The sequence below is a fragment of the Arvicanthis niloticus genome, chromosome 20 (genome assembly GCF_011762505.2).
Source record: "Arvicanthis niloticus isolate mArvNil1 chromosome 20, mArvNil1.pat.X, whole genome shotgun sequence".
In the NCBI taxonomy this organism is placed as follows: Eukaryota; Metazoa; Chordata; class Mammalia; order Rodentia; family Muridae; genus Arvicanthis; species Arvicanthis niloticus.
The window spans coordinates 22,919,810-22,942,017 of record NC_047677.1 but is presented as its reverse complement, the minus strand read 5'-3'; the positions used below and the strand labels follow the sequence as shown (position 1 = coordinate 22,942,017).

Sequence of the window (22,208 nt, the reverse complement as noted above, 5' to 3'; positions counted from 1 at the left end):
GTTGAATGAGGTTAAGTAAATGGAGAATCTGTCACATAAAGCAAGTTTAAATTCCAGTAAAAGCAACCATGCAGGACAAACGGAAGCATTATTCTTAGGAAAACATCATTCTTTAAACAGCGTGTAATGACATCCTCCCTAGAGACATCATCCCCTGTGACGGACAAACTACTTGCTCAGAAGTCAGCTTCTAGGCTTCGAGCATAAGAACGGTAGCTTTGCCCAATGTCAAACTTAAGTTGTCCTTGTATAAAATATCTAAATTATAACCATGAAATGGTACTCACAGGACTTTCTGGGGTTTGAATCTTTGATGCCTACTGCTGTCTCTCTGAACACAAAGGCCTAGGCAAGACTGCTATTACGCTTAGCTCCATAAATCAGTGAGCATGTCTTTATTCCAAAAATGTATGCTCAAAACATTTCCCATTTTTCAAGGGAGAAATTTATCAGCCTCAAATACACTATATGTAAAATGACTTACGCTTTTAGTCCAAGTGCTCAAGCAGAAACTGTGGGCTGCACTTCCAGCATTCTCTGCTGCTGTTAGCCCCTGAGGACATGACTGCCCCTAATTACAGAAATGTTGTTTTACTTAGGCAACCAGACTTTGGTTTCTGTGTTAACTGTTTGAAATATGCTTAGACAAGAAAAATATAAAGAGTGAAATTGTGTTTTTTCAAAAATCAAGTAAGTTTAATGAATGGATAGTCAAATGAAGACCTCTCTTGGAAGATTCTAAAAAATGTAAATGCACTCTTTGAATTTAATGAAACACAGAAGAAGCAAACCAGAGCAGGAGAGATCATAATTATGATTGGTTTATTTAGCAAAATAAACTCGAAGAAACTTTTCTAGTTAAAAACATCAGAATCACACCAAAACTTTAGTCCTATGTTCTTTGGTATTGAGTTTCAAGATATAAAATACTTTATTTTGAAAACTTTAGCCATTAGGTCTATAAACATTTTACATAAAAGGGAAAGAGAATATGAAATTACCTGTTATTGTATTATTTATCAAAAAGCCACAATTCATTTTTTCTTTATATTAACAGAAATATAATGTAAAAACAGGCATTTTTGTCTCTTCTAATAGGAACTGGTCAGTCAGCAAAGCCAAACATTCCCAGAAACACAAAGGGCCAGCCAAAGCTATTCTTATACCTTAGGTACATCCTTTGTGTATCTAGTTCAGAGTTCTCCATACCCCCGCTTTTTATGTGTAAAAACATCTTCCCTTAAATTTTCTTAAAAAAAATCTGGAAAAGAAATTATAACAAATTAGGGAAAAATACTTATAATTTCATAAACTCTCATGATCATGGCTCTGGTGTCAGCACTGAGATTGAGAACAGGAGGAATACAACCACAATAAGACACAGCTATCTATTAGGAGGACCACATAAAGACACCTTTGGCCATGGAGGCTCTGAGCCCTCTGGAAATAAGTCAGTTGCATTGCCAACATGACAAAAAAAATGGCAATGTTCAGAATCAAGAAGAGTCTGGTGTAGGAGGCCGACAGTGACAGTGCTTTGTTGTGACTTGTCACCATCCGCCCGTGTCCAAAGCCACCTTTCATGGAACCCCTGTTTTTATGCTTCTCGTACGTGACATCAGCAAAATCCAAAAGGTCTTTCATTTCTTCATCTTCATCTATGGGCTGTTCTTTCTGTGCTAAAATCTGAGCTTTCTGTCGAATCTTCTTCTCATTGACTTCAATCTGTGCAAAGATATCAGGAACAGCATCCACAAATTTGTAATGCTTGCCTGACCTTTGGCTTTTCTTTGACTTGCCTCGCTGCTGCCGCTGTTGCTGGGATATAGCGAAGATCCTGTCAATGGTCTCTTCTGTCTGTCTCTTATCCGAAAACCTCAGCAGGCGCTGAGCAGTCTTCCTAAAGCTAGCTGTGTTTTGGACTCGAGATAGGATCTGCTTCTCAAGCAGCTGGAACACGGGTTTAATATGCTGCAGATTCTGTTCCACAATAGCAGCATAATCTTTCACTTCAGGGACAGTGGTGCTTTTGATGGCTGAACCCTGGTCAAACAGAATTTTCTGATGATCTGCAATGACCTGTGCAAAAGCAGACTGTCCCGTGTTCTCACCTGTCCACAGGTAAGTTGCGTAGGCATGTTCGCTGGTAGCTATGAACACATCCAGCCGCTCGGGGTCTCCGTGGATGCTGAAGCTCTGAACATCCACAGACGGCCCTATGAAGAGGTAAGCTGCCCTGGTGATGGGACTTCGAAGATGCATGGTGACATTCACATAATTTGTCCCATTGTAGGGATAGCCCCGAGGATACATCACTGAGGCAAAGGTTGCTTTTTCACTATAACCAGTATCATCCATCCAGTACATTTTATAGACACCATCTCGCTGCCGGATGAAAGCTCCATGGACCCCATCTACTACTGTCTCCTCAAAAGGGACATCCACATTGTGGAAGAAACTTGCTGCTGTCTCCAGGGGGCTCTCCTCTCCCAGGTGTATCTGGTCTACAAGGAGGAGAAGCTGTGGGTGGAGGAGGATGAGATTCCGTTGAATGTTCTTCAGGTTGAGCATGGGGTTATATGCTCCTACACCTTCTCCTCGAATAAAAACAACCCCATTTTTTTCCTCTGCTGCAATTACTCTCCCCTGACAGCTGGCTGCCAGGTCATGCTTGTATTTTGACCATTTTGATGAACAATCTTCTGTGACCTGACCCTCCCAGGGAGAAAAGCAACTCTTTGACACAGCTGGAGAAAACATTAGAACATTGTTAAAGAAGGTGTACTTCGGCCCATACAGGGCCTCAGTAATGAACGGCACACCATTGGGGGCGAAAGTGAAAGAATTTTGGTCAGGATGCTCATGTCCTGCATTAAAATTTCTCCACCCTTTAATCCAGTCTTTATATTTGTTTCTGTGGACAATGTCATATATTGCACGTCCCCCAAGTTTTCCTGACTTGAAGGAGAGGAATGATCTGTTAATTTCTGCAGGTAGTGCACTTCCATAAGTCACAACACCCCAGTCATCAAAATAATGCAATGTTGGGGTACCAAAATCTGGAGGTGGAATCGGTTTCAAGCTGGCATCATACCTAGAGGGAATAAATGTTTAAAACTTAGATGGTTTCCTGATATAAGTAAAAAGAAGTCACTAGAACTATGATGCCACATAATATGGTTGCAAAGCACAATCTACAGATGCTACCCAGGGCAGGGCAGAATATCAGGGACATACATATCACAAAACACTCTCAGCTCAGCATGCACCAGGTGGAGCACTGTGAACATCACAGAAACACACTGTACAACCCATGTTACTGGGCTGGAGATGGAAGCAATGCCTGTCCCACTGTGGATGTCATGGAAACACACTGTATAACCCATGTTACTGGGCTGGAGATGGAAACAATTCCACTAACCTCTACTTGAATATTCTCTACCAGGCAACTTCAGAGTTGCCATCCAAATTGCTGGGGCTCACAGACGTAAACATTTCATCACCATTCTAGTCAACAGGTTCCTACTCTAGAGAAACCCATGTTAGGCTCTGGATCTGAACATCCAGCTGGACCTGCACCAAAGAGCTGTTCTACAGGAGCTAATGATTAGTCTGGAATTTATTGCTCTGTCAGATGTTTTCCTTCTAAAACTATTAAAACATGGTAGAACTTTATAGAAGAGGCACAATGTACTGTGAATTGCATACCAAAAACTATAAATGGGTCAAATTACAAGAAGCAAACATTGGCACATTTAAAACTGGCTACTGCTGAGCACAGAACCAAAGGTTTTGGTTTGTTTTAACTTGTGATCAGAAATAGATTATTTTTATTTATGCTCAATGTCCATTAATAGAATTTGATATTTAACACAAAACACTACAGTGTTAAAGAATACAGATGATTATTTTTGATGGGCGAGGCCTTGAAAAGGTCTCATGATGAGGAAGAGGAGGTAAACTGATTACAAGCTCATACATACTTTTGCCTTGTGAGCCAATAGGATACATAGTTGAATTGGTCTTACTGGTGTTTTTTTTTTTTTTTTTTTTTTTTTTTTCCATTTCTAGAGTCTCAATGTCAGAAGATCAGAAATCTTCTTTGTACTGAAGACTAGTATAGTAGTTGCTTAATTAGGGTAACATAACAAATGCACATAAAGCTAAATGACCATCTTCTCAGCCCTTGGTAGGTTTGAATATTCTCACAAAAGCACATTTTAAACTTCAGATGCAGCATTAATCTAACTCCTACTGCTAGCTCTCTAGAACTCTCTTGATTGCTTATTTATGCATAAATAAATATGCATTTGTGTAATTACTGTATACCCTCTGAAAGGAGCAAAGGAATACTTGCATATAATATCTTAAATTCTTCTGTGAAAGCAGTTTTACAATGCTGATTAAAATATAGGTAATTACTCCTATATTTTTCACCTTGTTTAAGCTCCAGGGGAGGGTATGTGGAAATAAAGTCAAGAAAATTCTAAAAATGTTAATTTGGGGGTTGAATATGCAACAAATTCAATATGTTTTCAAAACTCAACAATCAACTGTGATTTTGACTTTAATTACTTGGCAATACTTAAAAAAATGAGACCCAAGCTTCTTCTGGGCTTAAAAGATTACAGCAAAAAGAATTACATGGTCTTTTAATTATCAAAGTGAAGCTGTCAGATACTGTGAACACATTGAACAGCTGTGAAACTTGAGAACAGCTATGCCCTTATAAGATTATAATGCTCCATTTGCCAAGACAAAATAAAATATTTTACTACTTTTTTTTTTGGGGGGGGGGGGTGTTGATCATCAGATTAACCTGGTCAAAACTGTGAGTCTTTTCCTTCTTGCGATGTAAGAAATGAATGATATAAGAGCAAAGCAAAGCAGGTTCATCTATGAAATAGTCCAAGATTAGGACACCTCTAGTATAGGAAATGCAAATGGTAATTAGATCATCAACATGAAGAACTGTTTCTAACAGAGGTTTGGACATTGTTAAGAGTTGAATTAAAGGTGTATCTACTTAGGTGCTGTGGAGAGAGGTTTTTATTTGTTTGTTTGTTTTGCAGAAAAGCATAGTACATTCACAGGAAAGCCAGCTCAACAATGTCATACCAGAGAAATTCTGTATGTAGCGTACACCAGCGTTGCCCTTTGGATGGTGTACCTGGACCTTCCACCACACGGTTCTTTCTGATTTGGTCAGCCAGCCAGTTTCCACTCCCATTACGCATGACAAATTTATCCAGGAACACTAATTGACTTTCTGGACCATAAAACCAGTTGTAGTTTGAGTCTGCAATGGCCACAGTTCTTTGAAACCCTATGGGGGGAAAAATGTTTGAAAAGATCGAATTTAAAACTGTATATTCCTAGAAAGATCCAAACGATCATGTCGCCTGTTTTAAAATTATAATCAATAGATTATCTTAGATAAAAGTAAACAAATCTGAGATGTTCGTGGCCTGTGCCATACCAATTTACCATCATTGCCCTGAAAGCTGGTATCTGTTGCTGGTAACAGATGTGACACACACTGGCCACCTTCCTCACTCTCAATGTCCACTTTATGAATGATGAAGTTTGCATGTAAGACAGACACCATCTTCTGCAGGTGTGGTCCTGAAGTTGTAATGAGCACTAGGATTTTCTGCATCTCAATTTGCTTTCTAGGCCAAGATAAGAATGTAGGGTGCTTAAAAAAAAAAAAAAAAAAGAATGTAGGGTGCTTCAGTTTGTCTTCCGGAGTAAAACTTAAATTGCATATAATGGTGAAGACAAAAACTGAATTCCCAGGAAGGCTTCTGTCGGAATTTAAGGAAGGAAAAAATGCAAAACTCAGAGTCAGGTATCATTACTGGAGTTAGGGAAGAAAACCAAAAGCAAATTCATATATCATAGAGCAGAAAGGAAGAAAACTCTGTGCCAAACAAGAATAATAATTACTGTAATATCAGAGAGAGAGAGAGAGAGAGAGAGAGAGGAGTAGTTGAGAATAAACTGAAAGAATAAAAACAGAATCTCTTCTAAAATGCTATCATCAATGTATTTATAGCTAGTAATTTGATTTCTAATGGTTGAATAAGCAATATTCTAGTATAATTATATTATAAAATATAGTATGTAAAAACTCATACTACAAGTTCCTTAAAATGGGAGACATATTCCTCTCTAAATCTTAAATTGCCCATTACAAAATGCCTGGCTTAGTAGAGGTACTCCTCAAGTTTATTGCATTAATAAGCACAATAGCTGAGCCCCCACCCCACAAATGTATTCTGTCATTTCTAGCTATGAAAATGACCAGGAGAAGGTTTGCTGTTAGATCTCAACTAAAATCACAGACACTGGGACCTCCTTGAAGTCCCTTCCTCTGGACAGTCTTTGATTATCAGGCAGAACTGCATACTACACTTTTTCTTTAAGTCTAAAAATAAGCATTTGAGTTCTCAGAATAGGCCTAAACTGACTCTTTAAATGGTTATTTGCTATGCAGTTTCACTTTTTATCGTTCTGTGTGTGAACATGCACATGCATCTGAGTGTAAAAGGAAGTGTGTCCACGGCATGATGCCCGTGTGTGCGTAGAGGGTGATCTTAGATGTCAGGTTACTTTCCTTTTGTTTTGGATGGGATCTCTTACTCTTAACCACTATGGATACTAGGCTAGGTAGCCCACAACTTTCCAAAACACTCTTGTCTCTAACTTTCATTTCCCCGGATGAGTGTTGAAATAACAGATCCTACCTCTCAGTCTGGGTTTGTATAGGTTCTGGGAAGTCAATTCAAACTCAAGTTTTCATACCTGCATGATAAGCATTGTACCTGAGCCAATCCCTGGCTGCTGCATTAATTTATGGATGACTAATCTAATAAGGGGAGAGCCTGTCTAGTCTATATACATATATACAGAACAAAAGAATTTAAATACTGAATTCTTTGTTGTATTCTAGAATCACTGTCTTTAGTTTTATTTCCCTTTGCTGAACAAAAGGAACTTAATGGAGAAAAGGCTTATTAGGACCACAATTTCTCATTACAGCCTATTGATGTGAAAAAGTCAAGGCAGCAAGAAATCAAAACAGTATGTCACATTGCATTCACAGTCAGAAGCAGAGTAGTGAACTGATGCATGTATACTAACGCTCAGCTACATTTCTCCACTCATGTAGTCCAGAAGCCCCTTCCTAGGGAATGGTGTCACCCACAGTGACCAGATGACTTAATCAGGAATTGAGACTTCTTTAGCAGTGTATCAAGCTCACAAAACTGTTATGGTTTAAATATGAAATATCCACTATAGGCTCATATGTTTGAACACTCAGGCCCCAGCTGGTATCAGTGTTTGGAGCAGTAATGGAAGTTTTAGGAGGTAGAGTCTTGATGGAAGAAGTATGATACTGGGGGACAACAGGCTTTGAGACTTTATAGCTTGGCCAAGTTTCCTGCTCTCTCTCTGGTTCCTATAAGCAGACACGATGTGTTCAGCCAGCTTCCTCCTCCTATTGTCAAGTCATTCTATCCTGTTGCCATGGCTTTTCTGCCGTGACGGACTTGATCCTTCTGGAATTATTATAAGCCAAAATACCTTTTTCTTTTGTAAGGAGCCTTTTGTTGGTGTATTTTATCATAGCAACAGAAAAGAAACTAGGACATTAACCATCAGAATTATAAAAAATTGTATTTCCCAAGGGGAAAAAAAATCTACCCTGATGAAAATTTACTTCTGAAATTTTCTGGTCTTAGTCTTGCTTTAGAAATAAGGAGAATTACAAAGTTGTCTTAGAAAAGAGTAAGTTAGCAAATCATATAAATAATTATTCACATTTTTAGATATACAATGAGATAGTAGATTATCACTGAAGTTTCATTTTGTTTGTTCTCTGTATTCTATAACATATATTTCAATACAATATTTAACCATATATATTGTGATATTTGTGGTTTTATTACTTTCTTCTTTATAGAATGTTAGAGATTGGTTAAATCCAGGATCTTATGTATAAACATGTTTAGCTACCATTCTACCACTGAACTACACACTGGCTTAATAAAACACTCAAAAACAACCACTAATACAAATACTTCAAATACAAAACGTATATATAATCTACTTTTTTTTTTCGAATCTGTACAGTTTGAATGAAAAAGCTTAAAACCGAAATCTACAATAGTCTTAAGCACATATCTCAGATAAAGAAGTGAAGTGCAATCATTAATGCTTATATCTTGTTTAAGTTCATGAAGACAAGTTTATGGCTATCAAGTTTAAATACATAATGGAAGTGCTACACTGGGCTAGAAATGATTTTTGATGCATTATGTTACAAATAAAACACTGAACATCTTCATTTACTGCAAATCTTCATTTACACTCCCAAAATTTTAATGTCGCCGGGCGGTGGTGGCACATGCCTTTAATCCCAGCACTCGGGAGGCAGAGGCAGGTGAATTTCTGATTTTCTGAGTTCGAGGCTAGCCTGGTCTACAGAGTGAGTTCCAGGACAGCCAGGACTACACAGAGAAACCTTGTCTTGAAAAACAAAAACAACAAAAAAAAATTTAATGTCTTAGAATTTTCTTGGATGAAAAAGAAACTTTCATCTCAGTAGACAAGCCTCCCACCCTACTCTAGAGCTCATCTCTTTGTTGACTCCAGCTCACATTCACAGTCAGAAATGATGTAATGTTTTCCTTTTCCCTATACCTGGCAAGATGGTCCTATACATAAAGGCAAAGTGTTGCTTAAGCCATGGATGGCCAAAGTGGTTGATGTCAAAGTGCCTCTGAACAAGAAACATGTACTGGAACAGGGATCTAGTGGTATAGCTGCCGTATGCCACTCCTTCATAGAGGGAGCCATCCGTCACCTCTCGCAGCAAGACCAGAGACTTCTCCATGATGCTCAGAACTTGCTTGGTCCACAAATAGGCCTCCTGAAGGTACCCTGAAAGATAAAAATAATGACTAAAGGCTGAAACAGAACATGACTAAAAATAGAACATGACGAAACTCTACAAGTTATATGATTAAATTATATGATTAGAAATCACATGGTTGGGCTGGAGAGATGGCTCAGTGGTTTAAGAGCACTGACTGCTCTTCCAGAGGTCCTGAGTTCAATTCCCAGCAACCACATGGTGGCTCACAACCATCTGCAATGAGATCTGACGCCCTCTTCTGGCTTGCCTAAAGACAACTACAGTGTACTCACATATGTAAAATAAATAAATAAAATCTTAAAAAAAAAAAAAAAGAAATCACACGGTTTTTAATACTCTTATTTGTCAACATGATAAATAACCTTTTCCTTTGTCCAAGTTTTAAAATATTTACTATTAAATTATTAAATACTATTTTATAAGTATATTAAATATTTACTATTACATATTGAGATTAGTAAGTACTAAGTATTTACTATAAAATATTGTTTTACTAGCAAATAGGCCACTTGCTAGGTAAAAAACACTTCAGTGAGGATTCAACTTTTTTTTTTTTTTTTTGGTTTTTAGAGACAGGGGAGGATTCAACTTTTAATAAACTAAAGTCTTACACCACACACACTGCATCACAACTTGCATGGAAATTTGGTATATTCTTTCCTAAAAATTTCTTGAATATGGATTTTTGTTTTGATTTTTTTTTGTATTTTGGGATTTTTTTTTTTTGGAAGTTCATCACTTTCCCAAACTTCCAACATTTATAATAACTTACAAAATTACTATAAATGCTAAGAATCCTTTCCTCAGCCTGTCTCATCACAGAAGACAACTCTGATTCTTCTGTGCTTTCAGATTCCACAGAATGATCAGGTAGAAATCTAATAGTGACACGAATCAGCTAGGAAACCAGAGGTTGTCAAGGGCAAGCTGCGTGACAGCATGCAGGTATTCCTTCACAGGATCACACTGTTTCATTTTTCCACTGACTAACATTATGTTCACAAAATCCTTGGATGGAGAAATGTGAGCTTTCTAGAACTCTCACACTTAGGTAACAGTAACCCCTTATGTTACAGTCTACACAGCACTGAACAGAACCTTACTTAATCCTTTCAACAAGCCAGTTATCCCTTATTGTTCTCAAACTACAGAAAACCTGGCTCGTTCCCAACCTCGGGAACATGACTCACAATGACCAGAACTCTAGTCTGGACCTAAGGTTTGAAGCCCTGCTTGTTCTGGTGGCTCATTTTAGTCACACACAGTGACAGGAGAGGGTTGAGCTTACTGCCTTCTAATATGGCAGAGACTGTTACTTACTCTACAACCATGTGTGACCTGCCCAACAACATGGGAATCGTGTGATGTATTAACAAAGAGTTACGATGCAAACCACAAAAACTGCCTCCAATTCTGACTCAAACAATCTAGACTAGGTGTTCTGATGGACTGCGTGCGTGTGTTTGTGTGTGTTAGGGGAGGCAGTTGTATTTGGTTCATCCACCTGCATGCTAGAAATATACACTTCAAATTTAAAACGCACTAAGCTTTTAAAAACTTCCATTTATTCTAGGTTGACAGTCTTCCACTGTCAGGATTCCCTTGAAGAATGAATGCTTATCACTGATCCTGTGCTGTAGAGTTTTGGTCTTGGATAATTATTAGCCAGCGTTAGGAAACTTGCAGGCTAATTGAACTAGCTGACACTTCAAAAGTTACACGTCCTTAGTTACCTAAAGGATGCCCTGGATGCAACTTCATCTGTGGGCTTAATCTGGATTCAAGTATTAACAGGTACCTAAGAACAGTGAGAAAAATGCTTGTGCTTTTCCCATGGCAGCTCTGACTGACAGTGGCTCAGGCAATGCTCTGGCCGTTTCAGGATAACACACATACCTTGGTTCATCAGAACAAGACTTCCAGTGAGTAAGGCCATGCAGTTGGTGGGCTGGTGGTTGTGCAAGTACTGGAAGCCCCATCCTCTCCTGTAGGAAGTTTCATACATATAACCCGAGGCATTGGCAATCACCTCCAGGAACGTCTCCTGCTGTGTCTTGCTCAGGTAGTTGTATAAGAAGTCATACGCAGTGGCAAAACCCACCAGGGAATGGGCAAGTGGGACTTCATCCCAAGGAGCATCTTTGACCAACCTGTAACAGAAAAAATAATGCAGAACTGAGTGCAGGCCTCACTCCTTTCACCACTCTTTACAAAGCGTACTAAGGAAGACATAGTCCAAGAGGTCTAAGGACACATAATAGACATTAGACTCCAGTACCAAGTCGGCCTCGTGTGAGGACTACAGAGTTAACACTGCTCTCTCTCTCAGGCTTCTGGTTACATTGACTCCTAAGATTTCTTTTTTTAACTTTATATTTTCCATCCATCCATCCATCCATTCATTCATTATCGGTTTTTCAAGACAGGGTTTCTCTGTGTAGCCCTGGCTGTTCTGAAACTTCCTTTGTAGACCAGCCTGCCCATGAACTCACAGAGACCTACCTGTCTCTGCCTTCTGAGTGCATGGGATTAAAGGTGTGCACCAACACGACCTGGCAAGATTTTCCATTCTTGACGAGCGGTATAAGAAACTATTCAGATGCATAAGGAATAGAGTATGCGAATGGCAAGGCAGCTTGGTGCTCACCGCTCCTTTTTTAAGGCTGCCTTGGGAAAACAGATGATCAAGCATATTGGATATCAGTTCCAGTATTAGCTGGTCGGCATGAAGGTGTGGTACTCTACAACAACATACTCTAGACAGAAGTACACGTCAACCATGAAGGGAAGAGATGCTCAAATACTGATGAGACTGACTAGGCAGTGAGGAGAAGTGATCGTGGTGAAGCCTTACTTGGTCACCCTGTCAGAACTTCAATGGTCCTCCAAAATGATGTTCTATCCCCCGTGTTTTTCTTATTAGTGTGTGTGTGTGTGTGTGTGTGTGCGCACGCACCTGTGCACACACTGGATCCCCAACCGCAGAATAGTGTGTGGCACAGATGATTCTTAGTAAATAGTTTTGAAAAGAAAGTTAAAAAAAAAAAAAGAAGAAGAAGAAGAAGGAAGGAACTGATGTATAAAACCAGGCCATGGTGCTTTCAATGATGATGACATGGTTATGAAACCAGGAATTTGGAAGGATCTCTTTGCATTTATAATAATCTCACTTTTCCAATTAGCCTGGTACTAAAAAGACAAAGATTGATGAGTTTCTTATTCATTTGGTCATATTAAAAAAAAAAAAAAAAAACGATGCCTTGCTTGGGCAGTGGTGGCTCACATCTTTACTCCCAACACTGAGGAGGCAGAAGCAGGCAGAAGCAGGCAGAAGCAGGCAGAAGCAGGCAGAAGCAGGCAGAAGCAGGCAGAAGCAGGCAGAAGCAGGCAGAAGCAGAAGATCTCTGTGAGTTTAAGGCCAGCCTGGTCCACAGGGTTCCAAGATATACAGGCCTATACAGAGAAACCCTTTTTTGAAAAACTATAAATAGATGACAGACAGAAACTTAGATGATAGATAGATAAAACATGCCCTTCTGTAGCAATTCAGCTTATCAGCACACTGCTTGTAAACAAATCCCCTGCTTCTAGAAACAAAACACAAGACTATGCTATTGTCAGAGATTGGTAACAAGTTCTTTACTGTCTCATAGTGACTGGTGAGCTGCCCAGTTCGGTGTCATCACACCATGTTATGACACATCTATAAATAGCAATGTAGCTATTACGGCCTTGATATTAGCAGCTTGCTATCACCTGTCAAGCCCTTACACACCTGTGTAAACAATGATTTTATTGTTACAAGTATTACACAGGAAGTAATTCCTGACCTTTGTAAAATATTGCCGTGGAAGGTATTTTGCTGCCCATTGTTTTTGCAGTGGAGCTTGGTGATTGTGCAGTAGAAGAGGTAGGTGAAGCTGGGAGTTGGGAGGAGGAAGGAAAGAGGAAAGGAGAGGAGAGGAGAAGGGGGAGGAGACGCTTGTGTCTCTAGGAGTCTCGGTAGTTATTCATATCAAAAGGTAAGATACTGGGTTAACAATTCTGATTGTGTGGGCATCTTGTGTATTGAGCATTTGCTAGTATATAAATCTATTGGATAATCTTAAGCATTAAGAGTCTCATTTCTACTGGGTAGTAGAATTGTTATATCTACCACATGGGGGTGGCAGTTATTCCCTGGGCTTAGAGCCATAGACTCCACAGAGCTGACTGGCAGATTCAGCAGCCACACTAATGTCTTGTGGAGCCAGGGCCGGCGCTCCCAGGCTGCGGGAACATGGCAGCAGCCAGGGAGCCGGGCTACGCAGCTTTTTCCCAGTACTTCCCACTATATATTGCAATGGCAATTTCTTTTAAATTGTCTAGGTCCTGGACATTCAGTTTATTCCTTTCAAACAGTTTCTGACTCAACAAAACATGCCAATAGATAGTTTATCTATTTACCTTTTTCAAAGCTGTCCTATAATAGCTGCCTATCTAGATTACTTCAGTCAACAGTTCTCAACCTATAGAACCTCAAAAGGGGTCGCATATGAGATATCCTGCATATCAGATATTTATGATTCATAACAGTAGCAAATTACAGTTATGAAGTTGCAAAAAATAATTTTATGGTTGGGGGGTCACTACAGCATGAGGAACTGTTATTAAAAGGCCAAAGCATTAGCAAGGTTGAGAACCACTGATGCAAATCCTTCCCCTATACAGTCTTATCTGACCTCAGTCGGCTACTTTTATGGTCATGGAAACTAATTGAAGTTTGCTCTTGTGGGAGGGAGTGACCGGGAGGAAGAGTGAGGGGTATATAAAGTGAGTAAGTAAAATAAATTAATTAATTACATTTTTTATAAAAGGAAGTTTGGTCTCAGCCCATGGATGAAGCAGAGAAAAGCTCTAACTCAATGTGATCGAAGCAGTGGTTAATGAGTTTATTGAAAAGTCTAACTAACTAGGGAATTGTTAAGACAATAAGCAGACGTAAATTTTCCTTCACTTTAGAATATATTTATACGTATGTACATTCACCAATCTTCCGGGCTGAGTCAAAGCCTATTATCTGAACATGGGTGTTCAGGTGAAGTTGATTGCCTCTTCCTGCAAAGCACACATAGGCCACATCACAATTTCCAGCTTCGAATTCTTTATACTACAGGGGAAATTAAAGATATTTTGAAGGGATGCAGACTTCTTCCAGATTTCAGTTTTCCCCTATCATTTACAACTCTTACCCACGATAAATAACCATAGCAATATTTTTAAAATAATTTTTTCCAGTTGGTGTTAGAAACGTTAACTCTTTCTTTCTGAACTCACATTTCAGCTACTGACAAACGGATATTATCAAAATGTCATTACAGAGATGGGTGACACTTCAGTAGCCAGCTACAAAAAGCAGCCAGTTGGTGCTGGCTCCAAGCACACAACACTCTCCTGATGAAATTTGGAAGAACACAGCAGATTCATTTTCATATTGTATAGCTAACCAAGTCACAGACTGAAAACAATGAAGAACAAACACAAAATAACAACAGCCTGATACTATGTATACTCATGGACAAAAAAGTCTGGGTATGAACAACACATAGCAACAGAATTGGGTATAAAAAAGAATTAAAGGCTCATTCCCATAATCTTGGACTTCATACTGCTACTAATTTTTATAAAACTAGCATAGTCTTAGTGTAGAATCAAGGAAGAATATCCAAAAACATGTGTGCAGATTACTGAAATACTTTTCAAGCACACATCTGTGGAGCCATTGTATTCATCAACAGCTTAGAAAGCAGATACACCACACTGTGTGGGGCACGCCTTTAAATCCAACATTCAGGAGGCAGAGGCAAGTGGATCTCTGCGTTATAGAGTAGCCTGGTCTACACAGAGAGTCCCAGGATAGCCAGAGATACATAGAGAAACCTTGTCTTAAAAACTCAAAAAAGAATAAAAAGAAAAAGAAATCATACATACCCGATTTGTAAGAATGTAAAACCAGCACCCTCCTTCATAAATTACTTTTGCTTTAAATTTTTTCCTAAAAATCTTTATTACTATCACTGGAGCTCAGTGGCAGGCAGCTTTCCTGGCATGTGTGAGCACAGGGTTCAAGAAAAAAAAAAAAGACATTTATATCATTCTAAAATTTAACAGCCTAATAAGATCAAAGTTTTATTGCAGCAATTTTATATGCTGTCCAAATTATTGATTATGTACAGAAGACAGTAGCAGACAATCTACAAAGTTTACATTGCTTCAAATTTGACAAATTACTTTATTAAATGACCAATAAAACACACACACACACACACACACACACACACACACACACATCCAACATCTCAAAAATCTGCTCATTAGGATGTTTATCAAAAACAAAGAAAACCGGGACCCAAAACAGGAAGACAACATGAGAGAAAACTAAGAAGACACATGCAACCTAACAGATCTAGTGTTGAAGGGATCCAACAAAAGCCAAAGGGTGTGGCTATAGCAGCTCCTTCAGGCAACCAGTAAGAATACACCTTTAAAATGTCTTGCTTTGGAGATAGGGGCAAAGATGGCTCAGTGGGTAAAGTCCAAGTGTGAGGATCTAAAGTAGGGTCCCCAGCTTTCTATGGAAAAAGACCAGCAAACACACACTTATATCCTCAGTACTGGTGGGGCAGAGAGGTGGATCCCTGGAGCTCACTAGCCATCTGGTGTAGCTGAAATGGCAACCTCTACAGTCAGTGAGAGACCCTACATCAAAATAATAATAATAATAATAATAATAATAATAATAATAATAATAATCATATAGAAAACAATGAAGGAAAATAAAATACCTGAGATCATCCCTGGCCTCTTCATTTGTACCTATAAGCAAGCACACTTGCACACACACACACACACACACACACACACACACACACACACACTTCATGAAAGATTACATAGATAGAGGTTGTGTTATGAAAATTGTGCTTTTTACTATAAGTTATATTTCATAAAGTCTGAAGATCACCGTCTTCAAGAAAAATTTGATATCCTGTAAGTAGCTATGTCCTTCAGACACAGAACCTGCACCTTGGAAGATGCTGAAACTGTCCTGACACTCCAGGTCCAAGAAGTCACAGAAGTTCAGAATGTCCAAAGCAGAGAGGATAAGGTGCTGAGCACTGATTCCAGCCAATTAAGAAGGAAAGATATATCACTTGTGCCAAAACCAAGGAGGACATCCCCTGCTTCCAAACAATTTTGTTTGTTTGTTTGTTTGTTTTCTTAGAAGCACTTTCCATTCAAAATAGATAATGAAATTATGTTTGCCCCATCACCTTATTCCAATAATGTTTAAGTTCTGTAACATAATTTCAAAAAGTACATCTATCTATCTATCTACCTATCTATCTATCTATCTATCTATCTATCTACCATCACTGAAAATATCATAGGAAAAGGGCTAGCAAGAATTTTCCCTTGTGAAACATAAAAAAGTATTTTTGGATTATGCTATTTCATATTGTAACAAAACAAAATAAACTTAAAGTGATATGAAACTATGAACCAAATTTGTAAGCTATCTTCAAAACACATTAAAAAAATTTCCCAAGTTTTAAGTCTAAAGATACCATATTATTATTAACATTAATATTAAATATTATTATATCTAGTAGCATTGAGAATAAAAATTGACCTTCTTGTTAAATGAAATCACATTCTTTCTTCTTCTCTGACCATGTGGCATGCCAAACTGGGTTGTCAAACTAAATTTAGCCAGACTTAAAATCTTGTCCACATCAACTGTCAACCATTCATAAGCATCACATTGTTTTTAAAGATTTGACCAATATAAGGCCCTGGGTTCAGTTTATAGCAATAAAAACACAAAACATAACAAAAGAAAACAACCGCACATACTTTATACAGGACTGAAGTTAATATATGGTCTTAGCTATACGTGTGGGTTTTATATATTCTCCTCTCTCCCTTTCTCTGAATTTTTCCTTGTAATAGTTCACAGCTGGGGAATCCTGAGTGTATGAATATATGCTCACCACAGTGCTCTAAGCTCAAATCACTACCTGCAGCTCAACAAGAATCCGCCTGATAGATTTCCCCAGATTCACGCTCCCTGTGGGTGAAGACGACATGACATCTTCTTTTCCTTCAGCTGCAGAAAAGGACCCAAGGGTGCCCATGTGGCTTCTGTACCTGACTTCTTCTCATTCTTTCAGCTGTTACTCACTGGTGACTTACTGCAGAACCACTCTAACTAAATCTGACCTTTGAACTTCCCTTCTAAACATTCTTTCATCATCTACAGAAATCATGCATGTTGAATTTAAAGGCATATTTTCTCATTTCACAATTTCTCCTGGTGACAACTATATGCACATATGTATGTATGTATGTATGTATGTATGTTGACTATGCATGCATAGTCAACAGCTTTAAGGACTATAAGCTGGGTGATGTGGTCTATCCTAACTCCAGGCCCAGATACAACTGTCAATTCTTAGTTGAAACTATCATCTCTTTCCTACTAATCTGGATAAACTTACAAAGGCCTAACCCTGGCTTGACTTCTGCCACCTGCTAAGTGAGCAGAGACCTTAAAAACACAAATTACTACAAGAGAAGACACTAGCTATTTTTGTTACAGAATGAAAGATAGTCCATGCATCTGTGAGATCAGAACTGAATTGATTAAGGTGCAGCATCTGGTGGAGGTACTCACTGACCCACCATAGGTTTACAACCAGCAACATTCAGATTATGAGAAAATATGCAGGACAGCGAGTTCAAGTTCTTCCACAAAGTAAAAAGAAAGGGGCACAGAGCAAACTGCAGGTGGAGACTTAGTTTAAAATGAACAAAGATTAGGCTGAGTGTAGCTAAGGGTAGAAGGCTTCTCTGCAAAACCAGCACGTACCCACAACACACATTCACACCCCAGAGAAGGAACAGACTAAAGCCGGATGTGGTGATACACACTTGCAGTGGTGGTGCTTAATGGCTGAGGCAGAAGTATCACTTCAGAAGTTCAAGATGTAAGTAGAAAACAGTGAGACATCTCATGCCTCAAAGCAAAAAAAAAACAAAGCAAAGACTCTGTACAATGTCTAGACTCTTGCTGAACTGGGTGGAAGCAGGGTAAGATGACTCCCCCCTCCTCTCTGTGTGTCTGTCTGTCTGTCTCTGATGGAGGGGTTGTGACTGGGATTCCCAGTTCTTGACTTGTGTTATAGCCGCTATAGACATTGTTAATTTGGTGTTCTTTTATTTTACAGTGAAAAGGTGACGTGCACACATCTCAGACCATGCTGCTGTTTGTTAAGCCTCACAGAGCTCTTGAGAAAAAAGTCCAAGCTGCCTCTGACTCCAAACCTCACAGCTGGCCTCTCCTCCCTATAGCACATTTTCAGTTCCTTAAAAGCGCTCTGCTTTCTTGCATTGTCAGCCAGCTATGGCATCAGCTACTTTTGCCTGGGACAATCCAACATGGCTCTCCTTGCACCACTTGGATGATCCATGATTTTGTTCTTGTTCCAGCTAGAAAGTCTTCCTTCCCCCATGCTTCAGGACTCAGCCAAACACCTCTTGGGTCTCCCACTGTGCTTGAAGCTGGCTGATGATATTGTCATCTCCATTAATACTGTTCATTAGTTTTTAATCTTCTATTAAAACCAAACCACCCTAGGCATGACAGATGGATAACTTGTGCTTACATTTCTTTATGTCCAATACTTAGCAAAATGCTTTAAACTGAGTATGTTGATGCTTGACTTACATGACATAATTAAATATATTTATTACAAATGAAATTATAAAAAATGCAATTATGTTGACAAAGAAAAGTAAACATAAAAAGAAACCCATGGTCTCTGGGGCCCTCCACGCACACCCATAGTCTCTGGGGCTTTCCACATTCATTCCCTAGAGGTCTCCACACAGATCATAGCCCCTGGGGCTCTCTGCATTGCCCCCACAGTCCCTGGGGCACTCCACACAGACCCACAGTTCCCAGAGCTCTCTATGTATTTCCAACATAAACATCTTCCACTGGCTGGTCAGCTTCTACCCACTGCAACTGTTCATTCTCCTTCAGACTGCTGGATAGGAGCCCCAAACTCAATAAGTCAACCAATCCAAATCCTCTACGCTACACATGAGGCAAGCATAATATTTACCTCCAACTTGTGACTACAAACTGATCTAAAGAAGCCAAATAATATGTTCAGGGATCCAGCTTGGACTCAGTATTAGATAGCAGGTAGTGCGGCTCTGGAGTCCTAGCCCTTCCTGCAATGGTGTACAACTGCCCACAGTCTAACACCACTAAGCATTCTCTGCATAGATTGGAGGAAGTGGTTTTAAGGTAAACACACCAAAGCTTTGCAGTGGGAACACAATATAAGATGATAGATTACAAGGCTCAAGGGTTCTGGGGAAAGAGAATATGGGCCAGGAGAAGAACACCACAAAGAAAAGAAACCCAAGATCCTGGGAAGAAACAGAGATCCACAAATCCTGACCATCCTACCGCCTCTGTGCTGTACAGTGGCTCTGTGATTACAGGCTGACAGGCTAAACCAAAGGTTGGTGACATGTGGGTCTTCAGAGTGAAAGTGACGCTAAGTGGGTATGAGCAGCCACAGTGTACAAGGCACCAAATCACATTCACTGCTGGAAGACTCGGGATTTCTGCTCTTGGCAAACCAAGTCGCTCAGAGTGAAATCACTTCTGCTTTCGGGGTTATTTAGTGGTGTCTGTGGCAGGTATATTCTATTAGGTTCTCAGGGCCCTCAGTAAGTGTACAGGTCGATGATGGAGAACGACAGAGAAACCAAAAATTACGGAGCATCTGAAAGGCACTGTCAGGGTAGAGGTAGAGCCCAGAGGTTTCTGAAGGAAATTCCTTTTGGGACACACACTTATGGTCAAACAAGCAAACGTATGCTCTAGTTCCTAGCACCACCCAACATGCTGAATTAAAAAGAACTGGCCATGATAACTGCAGTAGACTAGATACAGGGCAGGAGACATACCATGGAGGAAGCAGTAATTACAGTCATGGAGTCTGATAGTCTTGGAAGGAAAGATGTGGGGGAGTCTGGCTCCTGGGACCAGACAATGTATTATTGCTAGGCCCAGGGCAGACTTGAAGATGCCAGCTCAAGCAATCCCAGGGGAGACAACAATGTCAAACAATCAAGTCACAAAATGCTTAAAAGACAAAAGATGACAGAAAAGCTGCTCATTCCGATGGCCATGCTTTTGTAGTGAACATGACAATGGGATCTTTTTGTTTGTTTGTTTGTTTGTTTGTTTTAAACCTTTCTAAAAAGACTTCCTAAAGTGCTTGGCTTCCTTCAATAACCACAGAACCAGCCTCAACCAACTGCAGTCCTGGGAGTCAAGAAAGTAGAGGGGAAAGAAACAACTGTGGGCAAAATGCGGACGTGACGAATGGGAGAGCATGAATTTGTGAGTAGAGCGAGCTGTACTGAGGAGGCCCTAAAAACAATAAACACCAAGACATTCATTCACCAAGGATTGAACTGTCTGTCAGCCTTCCATAGTATCATAAAATACCTGACAAAATCCCCTGGGGGAAAAAGTTACCTCATAGTTTCGGTTTATAGTCGGTCACTGGCTCCATCGTTTTGACCTATGGTGAGGGAGAATACTGGTAGAAACTATATGGTAGTATGTAACTTTCATGCCATGTCTTCTGGAAAGCAGTGAAGAAGGGGCTGGGGTTCCAGGATAGTCTTCCATGGTGTGTCCTATAAGATTTCCTCAAACTCTAGGTAGGCCCTACCTCCTAATGTTCCCACCACTCCTAGTAGTGCAATCGGTCAAGTGCCTCCACTATGTGAACTTTGGTTAGTCCAGATTGGATCTAAAATACCCATGAGCCTTTGTAATATCAGAGGAAAAGGTTTTGGTAATCATCTACCTACGTGGTGATACACACAAGTGAGACAGATCAAACGAACAGAAGCAACAGATGTCATTTAAAAAAAAAAAAAGACTTGTAAGACAGTGAAGAATCAATCTTCTTTCTCCCAGCAGTCGGCTCTCCCTCCCACATTCCCTGTCTCACCAGTTACAGTGTGTAACCAGCTACCCAGGTCCATCCTTTACAAGTCCTCTCATCTGTCTACCATGTAAATTTCAGTGAACCTCAGAATCACTTTTTAGATGTCTTGGGGCTATTACACAAGTCGGGGAGTCAGCAATAGGGAGGAGCTTGCATCTGTCTTCTGAAGGATGGTCCAAATACTCAAAGAATTATACTTTGTTTCTCCCTTTCCCCGATCCTTGGAGTCTTAACTGTAGCATTCATTTCCATCCTTGACTGAAAGTATAGCCACTAACAAGTGTCTCTTTCCTGATTCACTCATGCCGGGTCATCATTACACAAAAAGTTTTCTAAACCACAGGTTTATGTAAGAGTCGGTGTGTCTTTCTGCTGTTCAAAGCCAGCATACTGGGAAAACAAGGAAAGATGGGTGAGACAGCCTGTTAAGTGTAATTAATATATGTTCCCTTAATTGATGAAACCTTACAACTTGAAAAGTTTGGGGCCATTTTGAAGCTACCTATGACAGAATGAGCTATTTGGCTTGCCAACAGACCCATTACCAAAATAACCAACGAACACAGCTGTATCCTTATCAACAGAGCCAATAAGCACATCTGTACCATTATCAAGTAATCCGATAAGCACACTTATACCATCAGCAGCCTCAGCAGCTATTACAAACATTCATTTTTACATTACTAAGAATGGATAAACAGGAAGGCCACAACTGATGTCAGAATTGGGCTCTTATTTCATCCAATACACAAACCCAGTGTTTAAAAACTGATTACAAAACATCACAGAAAATTAAAGATCTTTGTGAAATGTCATTACAGACAGACTCGGTAGCTGCCAATTAACAACCCCCGTGAGGTGGGAAATAAGGAATGCATAAAATCCAAACATCATGCTTGCCAAGTTTTTGTTAGAAAACATTTAAAGCTATACTTTAAATGTTCATATGTAAACACTAGGCAGAACTTTATATACAGGTTACCTATGCTGTAAACACAAAGTGAGAGAATGCACTACAAGAAGAAGGAGGCTTCTTCTGGCCTAAAGCAATTCAGAAAGCCCACATTGCATCTAAACAGGCAACAATGGGCACTGAAGTATTCAAGTACAAATGTATTCTACAAAGAAAATTCACTTTGCATTTCTCTCCAAGTGAGTATGATTATAGCAATCATCAA

The 22,208-nt window shown here is 39.5% G+C and overlaps 1 protein-coding gene across 3 annotated transcripts in view; it reads right to left on the bottom strand.

Annotated features, from left to right (window-relative positions):
• Nucleotides 1-805: 805 nt before the first annotated feature.
• Dse (dermatan sulfate epimerase) overlaps nucleotides 806-22,208 on the bottom strand; it is a 52,750-nt gene continuing 31,347 nt past the window's right edge. For 2 of the 3 annotated variants that reach the window (XM_076917078.1, XM_034524627.2), the window contains 4 exons: nucleotides 10,841-11,094; nucleotides 8,710-8,949; nucleotides 5,119-5,326; nucleotides 806-3,094 (listed from right to left, as the gene is read on the bottom strand). In XM_076917078.1, coding sequence (XP_076773193.1) covers nucleotides 1,336-3,094; nucleotides 5,119-5,326; nucleotides 8,710-8,949; nucleotides 10,841-11,094 — 2,461 coding nt within the window. In that variant the 3' untranslated portion in view covers nucleotides 806-1,335. Of the gene's footprint in view, nucleotides 3,095-5,118; nucleotides 5,327-8,709; nucleotides 8,950-10,840; nucleotides 11,095-22,208 lie in introns of those variants that run through there. The other variant, XM_034524631.2, reaches the window with a different exon arrangement.